At 38.4% G+C, this 10,123-nt stretch overlaps 1 protein-coding gene across 1 annotated transcript in view; it reads right to left on the bottom strand.

Annotated features, from left to right (window-relative positions):
• Positions 1 to 621: 621 nt before the first annotated feature.
• Positions 622 to 10,123, bottom strand: part of OCA2 (OCA2 melanosomal transmembrane protein) — a 155,863-nt gene continuing 146,361 nt past the window's right edge. Inside the window, exon 24 of the mRNA XM_088144465.1 lies at positions 622 to 706. Coding sequence (XP_088000591.1) covers positions 622 to 706 — 85 coding nt within the window. The remainder of the gene's footprint in view (positions 707 to 10,123) is intronic.

Below are 10,123 nucleotides of genomic sequence, written 5' to 3'. Positions count from 1 at the left end.
TAATATTTAAATGTCTGGTTAGTCACCCTTACCAAATTCACTACTTTGGGGGTGAAAAGTAATCCTGGAATATGTTCACCTAGCCATAACTACTATATCAGGAAGACCATCTGGAACACACCATAAGAACATTGATTTAGGACTGGAGCACATTATCCAAAAGGATACATGGTGGAGCCTTTGTTCATCTATGCCATTTTAAACTGTAGACCCCAAATTGGTATGTCAAAGAGAAGGATTTTACTCTAGCTTTGATATGCTAGTTTCTGTACTGTAGAGACCACAATCCTTCCAACTGCAGTATGAAATAGTACAAACCCTTCAAAATTTGAAGTGGTGATCACAGAACTATCACTTATTAAGCAAAATTATGATTACCTGCATTCTCTGTGGTCCTATTTATCTCAGTCTAGATAGGCAGCACAGACTAAATTTTCCCTGCCAAAATCAATGGTGACATTCATTCAAAAACTAGATTTTTTTTGCACATGATGGAAAGCCAATTTAGAGTGATTTTTTAAAAAGATTCTTGTTTTCTTTCAGTTTTTCAAAAATTTAACAAAAGCTGGAAAAGACTGAAAGGATCTTTTGATCATATGGTATATAAACAACATATAGAATTTAAGCCCAACCCAATACAACGTGAGCAACAAGAAGGTAACACATTCCAATGGTACAGGATATGATTGTCATGGGGAACCCCAACCTGAAAATTAAGAAAAAAAAAAAGATAAGCAAGGACTCAGCACTTTCTTATTAATGTTCTAAATAAATTAGCTACAAATACTGTAGTAACTTTGGAATCTAAGATATTGTTATAATTACATGATATTTAAAATCATTGAGATATGGCAATCATTATTAACAATAACAAGGCAATACCAAGTTAGCATTGTAATTGGTTGATGCATTACAATTTTATAGGCATAATTTACAAACATATGTGCATCTATAATCCATCAGACTAAAAAGAAAAAAGGAAGGCAAAATCTGGGGAAATATCATCATTATAAAGTCCTGCTGAAAACACGATTGGAAACCAGTCTCAACCGTTTATTTAAATGAGATTTAATCTTAACTATTTTTGTTGGATTACGCCAATAACTTGAGTAAGAGTTATTTCAATGTTATCTAAATATCTAGAGTTCCACGTCCTAAGTGTATAGAGGAAGGATACAGCTGGCATACCAAAGGTGGACGAAAAAGCTTTGCTGGCCATTTTCAGACATTACCTGAAAGTCAGAGAGTAAGATCGGAGCCAGAAATGCGAAAGCATGTTTAAAAGTGCTTTCTTCAGAAAGAACATGACTCCTCTAGAATAGATACATTGCAATCTGTTCTAGGTCTTCTGTATTACTTACTATCCACATGCTAGTGGTAACTGAATATATTTCTACAATGTTGGGCATACCAATTGAGATTCTAGGATTTGTCAGCAAAGGACCAAGGACCAAATCAGAATAATCATGGAGTACTCCCACAAACCTCATGGAATATTGATCTAATGTTTCTCAGCAACTTTTGTGCCATATGGTAAATTTTGTATGACACCCCTTTGCAGTATAAACCTGTCTTTGATAATAAAAGCAGGTGTATGGCTCTAAGTTTAGAAAACTCTGTCGTTGAGAAGTTAAATATCACATCCAGAAGGAAGCTCGCTCCCTGACTGATCAGGTGGACAATGGCTGTTTAGATGTCCTTTTTTCCTTTAGGGAGGACATACAGTACTGCATTTATACTGTGGCGGCCAACCAGCAGGGCATTTTGGAATATTCCCACCTTCTGATTTTTGGTGACCTTTTGTTCAGGGGCCACCAAACTATCACCATGCCAAACCTTTAACCTCAAGCATCCTGTCCCCTCCCCTGCATGAGTCTTGGGACACAGTTTCCTCAGACCTTATTACTGACCTATCAGATGCCATGGGTCTGACTCCATATTAGGCATGGTTGATTTCCTTTTAAAACAGTTCATTTCATCTCCTGTCATGGCCTTCCTTCTGCCCCTCTTTACTCATCACATCTTCCAACCCCCAGGCATGCCCTATCACCTGATTTCAGGCAGAAAGATTCAAATCACTGCCTATTTTTAGACAGCACTCTTTTTACTCCTGGATGTTAACCTCCATTTTGGCTCTGCTCTCAACCTACTATGTAGAAATGTACACTGAAAACCTTGCCAGAATTCAAAGAAAGGTGAATGACACAGCTTACACTTATCCACCTATTTTCTTAATAAGAAAAATCAGAGGGAACCTTAGGATATTAGTTTCCTTATTAAAATCTATCTTTATGTTCTACTACTTTAAACAAAGCAATAATCCAAGTAACTTTTAAAGCCTCTTATAACAGTTGTTCCAATACAGCAAAGAGCTGGAAGCATGGGCAGGATGAGTATATATTACATTTCTACTAATTTAATTGAAATACAGCTCAAACTTTTTAAAATTAAAAATCTACTTTATTTTTAAAAAGCTAGAAAAGAAATTCAAATACTTTCTGATAGGAAAGCAGCACTTTCTAAAACGTATTTGCAGTTAGCAAATACGCCTACCAGAAAATGTCCTAGTTACATATATTATGGTTGGGAGTATCAGCAATGTGTTATTCATGTATCTAGAGGTAAGCCTGAGATCAAGGGTCTGGGATCTCCTCTGGAAATCTTAAATTAAATTAGCCTTTCATCTGATTTTACTCAAAACGTATTTCTCATCACTTTCTTGAGCTCTGTGATAAATTAATCATATTATGTAAGTGGGCTTCTGTTTGCACCATGGGCTGAAATCTCAGCATCATCCCTTTATCCATTGCCTATAAACAGACATAGGACCCAAAGCTATTCAAGTTATTTTGGACCCTGAGGTAGAATATCCCACAAGTTCTTCTCCCTTCTCTTGTAGTAAAGGTTCAGTAATATTATAAAATAACCAACCATTTTATATGCATTCATAACACCTCAAATCAGTTGTTTGAGGCAGACCCTCTTTCTCCCTAATGATAGTGTACATTTGCAGGCAATGATCAGACATTAGTAAGTGTTCCTTTCATTCCAAATGACCCTGGCCATTTTTATATCTAGCCCAGCATTTTTCCAAAAACATTGACTTCAACTCCGAGAATTCTCAATCATGTACATGCTATGTGGAGAATTTGGAAGCTGAAGTCAACAAATCTAGAAATTGCCAAGGTTGAGAAACACTGATCTAGCCCATTACTGCCAGATCCACAGCAGCTTCCCATGGACACAAACAGGAAACTCTTCGTGGTACTTACCTGAAAAAAAAAAGGGGGGGGGGATTGAAACTGAGCCCTTACATTGTGCTGTGATCCTTTCAACATACTGTATGTGTGTTCAGCCTAAAAGTGACAAACTGCTGCAACTGTATTTTGCAATTAAGCTTCATCTTGTGGGGTCCTTGGGGTTCTCTGAGCTTGGTTGTTTTCTTGCAGGCATTTCATTACCCTACTAGGTAACATCTTCCACAAGATGATACCTAGTAGGGTAATGAAACGCCTGCAAGAAAATAACCAAGCTCAGAGAACCCCAAGGACTCTACAGTTCAACCTTGAGCTACATATATTCTCTTCTAAAAGCTTCCTCTTAGATATATAACTCTTCAGAATTCAGCCAGTCTCCCAAAGGCAGTCTGAAACAGCATAGAATTCTTCAATTAATTTTAATTATCTCATAGCTCACCTAAATGTTAAGGGGAGAAAATGCAATATAATCTCAGTTTATTGCTATTGCATCTGCTGTTTATATTTTCTGTCATGTTCTCATGTTCTTTTGGCTTCGTGGATTCTTCTACTGATTTATAAGCAGCTGTCAAAAGGGGCTTTTCAACCTTAAAAACTTAAATTGTGTTCTAGCTGCATGTGCCTTATACTTTAATAATCTAAAGACTATGGTTTCAATTTTAAGATAAATTAATTTATCTGCAAAAGATCTTAAGAAGCTTTCCCTTCTTTTCTCCCAATCTAAGCAAATACATGTTTTTTTCAAACGTCTGTCTCCTTTTATCTTCTTTTTCTAATGATACTGTACATTACTTTTTGGGAATACATGGACATCCTAAATTCATCTGTTTAATATAAATAACCACATCAAGATATCTGTCAGTAAATGAATCAATCATCACTGAAATGCACACACCCTCTGCTTTACTTCATTGTATGCATTAATGATAATGGATATGCAAATTTCATCCATTTGGAAAAGGAAAATTCCTGAGAATTCTGGAATGTTCTTTTCTCCTCTAGGTCCTGTCAAATATCCTCCTGAACAATGCAATTTCAGGAGCAGTTTAAAATCAACCAGATAGACTTTACTACTTATAGATCAGTTCTGATATTAAAATACTGTGAGCACAGTCATATTTCAGTCCCCACTACCAAGTTGAATTTTTGTCCATCTGTCTTTGAGTCAGCAGAAAACAATAACATCATGAAATGTTGTTTGTCTATTGGTTAGGTTACAAGAGATGAAGGGCCCTGCATGTTTGTGAGTCTATGTCTCAAAGAGAACACCATCAGCCAATTAGTGCTCCTCTTTTCTCATCCCAGTGCAGAACTTCAGATAAACATCTATCCTAGTCATAATTGGGGCAGGTATGGAATTTAAATGTAAATTCACATTTAACTTATAGGTGGAAATGGTAACAAAAAGAAGCAAACACAGGTAGTCCCCAGGTTAAGAACACCCGGTTTACAGATGACTCATAGTTAAGAATGGAGCCTATATTTGAGTTAAATACACAGTTTGAGTTAGTTACACAATGCTACTTATACAGTATTAGACAATAATACTGCTCCAGCTTACATACAAATTTGACTTAAGGACAGACCTTGGAAATGTTAAGAAACTTGTTCTTAAACTGGGGACTACCTGTAAATCACATCGTGAGAACTGCCTCTTGAATCCCCTAAAGAACACATTCTTTTAATCATTAGATCTGTCTGTTTGTATCAATATGTATTCACTTCACAGAAGGGTATGTGTCTCAAAAATATCTCAAAACTCATATTCAATACATTATTCTAAAATTAAACCTCCCAAACTCATTTCCTAGTTGTAGTTACATGTGTTCCTAACCTCATGGCCTTTAGAAAAATGGTAAAGGCAGTCCTCTTTTAGAGGGCTTTCAGGTAGGAAGATCTTGCTTAATGGTCGCAAACAGCTGTTTATGAGCAGTATTTAATCATTTTGTTAATTATTACTTGCTTGTGCTAATTGTATTTATATATGTTTTAGTCTTATATATATTGCAAGCCATCTAGAATTTCTGGTATCATCAGCATACAAATGCAGGTAAATAAATAAATATTCTAGCTGTGTCAGCCTGCAGTCACCCATGACTCTCTAACATTCTGTCATGTATACCCTTTAAACATTAAGTAAGCTCTGAGTGCAGAAGAGACAATGTGGGTTCTTATACATTTTTTCATGGGAAATAGGGGCTACTGCTAAACAAGCAAGAAAGAGGAGACAGGCAGAGACTTTAAAAGAACTCTGGGAAGAAGGGAGAAAAGATGAAGATGCAATGGCTGGATGGCTCGAGACAAGGTTGACTGTTGAGGCTTTGTTGTTCCCAGGAGAGCCTGGGGATGAGGCCTGAAGACCCATCAAAAGGGACTGCCATGGGACAAATCTACCCTTCACAGATAGCTTCCATGGGAGACTGAAGAGAAAGAGAAAGAAGCCACCAAGAGAGAGCAAGAATGCTAGCTAGCATAATTACCCCTTACTTACAGTATCTCTAAGTAGGAAATAGAGATAAAACACAAGTATTACAATACTCCTATTTTGCCAAAACTCTAGACTGCACACAATACAAGGTAGACTTCACCAGGATGATTTGCTTTAGTATTGGAGAAATTATTTGTTTTATGCCTGAGCAGCTGCTCCTAACTCAAGGTACAGTAAAAGAATGTTGCCTAGAATCAGAACTGAAGGATGGTGCCGCTTTGTTTGCTGACACAAGTAGTCTTTCATGTGCTGTGTCTTAAATCAAAATCCCAAGCACCCACAAATCCCAGAGGCATTTCCCCTTCAAAATCAAAAAAACTGCCCTTCCCATTGTGAGACCACACAATTACCACACCTTCTTTCTAACACATGCATAAGAACATACATTCTTCCTTTCCCCAAATCATGTCCTTGTTCCTTCTCTCTGTTCTCCCCCCAGTTGCTGATCTGATGATCTCCCTTGGTTAGCTTCCTCTGCCCATCCTGTTGGCTTTGTAAATCCTCCCTACACCAGCTGCCCCTACATCTTATCCTCCCCACTTCCTTACAACACTCTCCCACTCACATCTTCCCCATCTGTTCCTAGATCTTCCTCCCATTGGCTTTGTTTCTCAGTGGCTTTTGAAGGCCTCCTTCTGCTGGCTTTCCCGCTCCCCTACCCAAGTCACCCAGCCTGCTATTAACCAGCTTCCCTGATCTGAGTTTCTTTCTTTTCTGGGGGCCTGGCTGGAAAGCAGAAAAGTCCTTGAGAAAAGAGAATGCAAGCAAGGAGGGGCTCCAAGAGGCATTCACTGCTTCAACTCTTCAACTGTTTTTACATTATAAAGATGGATAAGTAACAAGGTGAGCTTTAGTTCCGGTTTAAAAGGTGTTAATTCCCCAACACCACGCATCTTTATTAATTCTCTTGTCTTTTGCATAGAGCACAAATAGAAACATTCCCCAAATCTTCACCTAAAACACATATACAAATACCCTTTTAGATGAACATGTTCTTCCATTTTAGAAGATCCTGCATTCCCTCTAGTTCTGGGTACTGTGATATCATACATTACTAAAGTTTCTGGGAAATGCGTGTGATGTAACATAAAAATAGCTATGAATTTCAGATAGCCTATATTGCATAAAGATTACTGTGTGCTTACCTTTTAATTACCATACTAGTTATTGAGGAATTGAAATCACAGGATAAAACCTATAATCCTGTTTTGTTCTGAATGCTAAAATTACAAGAATCACTTCTTGTTTTTCTTCCCATTGAACCTCTGACCAGATTCTTCATGTAGCTGCCCTCAGACTAGTGGGAAAGGGTGAGAATAGTTCTCAAGGCAGACAAATTAAAAGCTTGGTTGACTTGGTACATTTATTTCTGTATGAAATCTGGACTCTTTTCCTCCCAAACAAAATATGAACTAAACATTTTCCTGACCTTCTAGAGAAAGTATAATAAACAGCAGGCATCTCCCATGACAGCCAGTGCCCCTTGGGGTATGATACCTTCATGAGCATCTTTTCTGCTGAAGAAAAGGCCTATCTGGGTTTTTTTGTTCCTTGCCAGAACTTGGCATTTCAAGGTGACAATGTTTGTAGTGGCACAATGGATCATAAGGCCTTTCTTCATTAGCTATTGCTGTCACCCAAGTGACCTAGCAATCCCATTTCACCCCACACCCCCATGCCTTTCTCCTGCTCCAAGGTCACGATTTACACAGCTGTAGCCTTCTGTTTCCTGTACCACAAAATACCCAAGAACAACAAATCTTTCACACAGAATGGCAGACAGAGTCAGGACACCATTCAGCTAGCATCACAAGAAGGAATGGATTCCACCAAGGGTCACTGGGCAGGGAAAGCTTGTAGTTCCGTTAAAATTGCCACAGTTCCCAATTTTTAGCATGGCAAATTGGAAAAGAAGATAATTTGACTATAGTAACAATATATTGTTACTTTCTAACCATGTATTCTTCATAGGGCTATCTACGAAAACAGCTCAGAAGCTCTCAAATGGTGCATAGCAAAAACAAGACATCCTTTAAGAAGAATGAGACTTTAGAATCTTCAAAAGAACAGTGTTTCTGAATTTTGACAATTTGGGTTGCTAAGTCTGTGATGGTATAAAACAGAACCTACTCAGTGAGATAGAATATGATGCAAGAGGAGATGCAATTCTATTTCAGTCTTTCCACTTTTAGGAAGCATTGTAAGGGTCCAAGTATATGGAAAATTAAATATGTCCTATTTAATGTGCGTACTTTTTTTTTTTTTTAAGAGAAATACAGTTACTCCTCATTTAGCAGCCACAATTGGGACCGGTGGCTCTGTCATTAAGTGAAATGAGCACTAAGTGGGGAATCACGTGACCGTGACTGTGCTTTTCTTTTCCCCACTCCCCACCATTTGGAAGGTTCACCCTGGAGCTGGGATAGCCAGATTGCAGCTGCTGCCTGTAACTGACAAGACTGATCAGTTTCACACCTTCAGCTCTTGTTTGCCTCCTAATGATTTTACTTCAGCTTCCCTTTTCCCCCACTCCCCTCCCCTTTGCAATGCTCACTCCAGCACTGGGATAATTAGCAAGAAGGGAATTAATGTTTATATTTACATTCATTGGAGAAGATACGGCTTGTGTATTCCCCATTGTATGTCTGCTTACTCTCTTTTAATTTCTTCCTTTCCAGTCTCTCTGCTCTGTGTGGTGGGGGGAGAAAGGCCAAGCATAGAGATTGCCTAGAGAACACTTTTTTTTCCTTTTTTTCCCCCCGCACAGAGCAGAGAGTTTGCTTAAACAAATGAGGGGGGGGGGGACAAGCACTCTCTAGACAATATCTCCTGTGCCTGGTCCATTTTTTTCTCCCCACCCCCCCCTACAGAGTGGAGAGACTGGAGAGGAAGGGATTACAAGAGAGTAAGCAGGCACACAATGGGGAATACACCTGACTGTTTGCATAGCGCTCTTGGGGCTGCCTGCAACTGCATTCCTTTCAATGTGTATTCTCCAATTGTGTGCCTGCTTACTCTCTTGTAATCCCTTCCTCTCCAATTTCTTCACTCTGCAAGGAAGAAAAAAAGAAAACCAATAGGTCAGGCACAGGATAACACAGACGGACTGTAATGGCAATCACATGACTAAAGGACGCTGAGAATTATTATTTACATTCAATGGAGAGTAAGCAGGCACACAATGGGGAATACAATTGAACTGAATCGACAGGAATGTGCTAGCACTGGCTGTTTGCCTGATGTGCTTGTGGCTGGGAGCCAGAAGCCCCTTAGGAGGCAAAAAAACCTTCAGGGTGAAATTGATTAGGGTCTTGTCAATGTCAGGCAGCAGTGCAAGCTCCCTGGAGGGTTCTAATCAACTAATTAAGGTCACAGAGCTGAGCTTGTTAACTTGAGTTTAGCACTTTTTAGGGACACACTGCCCTGCAGAGAAAAACAGCTCAGGAAGAGATAGCTTGTTTAAGCAATCCCTCTGCTCTGCAAGGAGAGGAAGAAAAGAAAAAAATGTGTCAGGCACAGGACTAACTGACTGTAACGGCAAACACATGACTGAAAGAGAGATGCTGCAAAGGTCATAAATGGTCACATTTATGGTCGCAAAGGTCATTGGGTGCAAAGTTACTTTTTCATCACTGTCGTAACTGTGAATGGTCATTGTCCGAGGCAGTCACTAAACAAAGACAGCCTGTATTCTGCTTTATTAAGAAGATGATTTCTTAATTCTGCAGTATTTTATAGACAAAGATTGTTCATTTGCTAATTCTTAGGACCCTGGTTTAGCAATTCAAGAATCGTGAATAAACACAGGCCTCTCTAACTTCAAATGAGGTTACAATAATTGTTTATAAGCTATTCAAAAGTTAGACAAAGGATAAAGATGTAATCCCATAAGATATATGATGCTAAAATTTGAACACAGTATAAGGCAAGTAAGCTGAAGTCTGATGAATTTCACTGTGAGCCATAACTTAAAAAGCAAGCCAAAAAATTGACTGTAAGATTGGAAACTGCAGCTGGTGAATCCAGTGACCTTGCTATGAAATTAAAATTTGCAGATCCCATCAAAAATGAATACATCCTGCAGATATCTGTGAAGTTAAAAATTAAGGCACAGAAAACTGTGATTCAAACATGTTTGCAAAACAAAAATTGGACAGTATAAAAATTAATCTGATGGAAGCACATTGTAGGTTCTCTGAATTCATTTTACAATATGTTATCTGGAAATTGCATTTCACGGGGGAAAAAAATATCACCTATCCATTAATATCAGTCATCTATACTTCCAAACACTAAAATAAATAGTGATTTCATGCTGTAAATCAGCATGTACAACAGTTTCTCAAGAGAGTTGAACTTAGCGTTAACCACATTTACC

This window comes from Python bivittatus, unplaced genomic scaffold (assembly GCF_059951505.1).
Source record: "Python bivittatus isolate LINGU-HERP-01145 unplaced genomic scaffold, Pbiv_v1 ctg000350_np1212, whole genome shotgun sequence".
In the NCBI taxonomy this organism is placed as follows: domain Eukaryota; kingdom Metazoa; phylum Chordata; class Lepidosauria; order Squamata; family Pythonidae; genus Python; species Python bivittatus.
The sequence above is the reverse complement of the archived record's forward strand: the minus strand, read 5'-3'. Positions and strand labels throughout refer to the sequence as shown.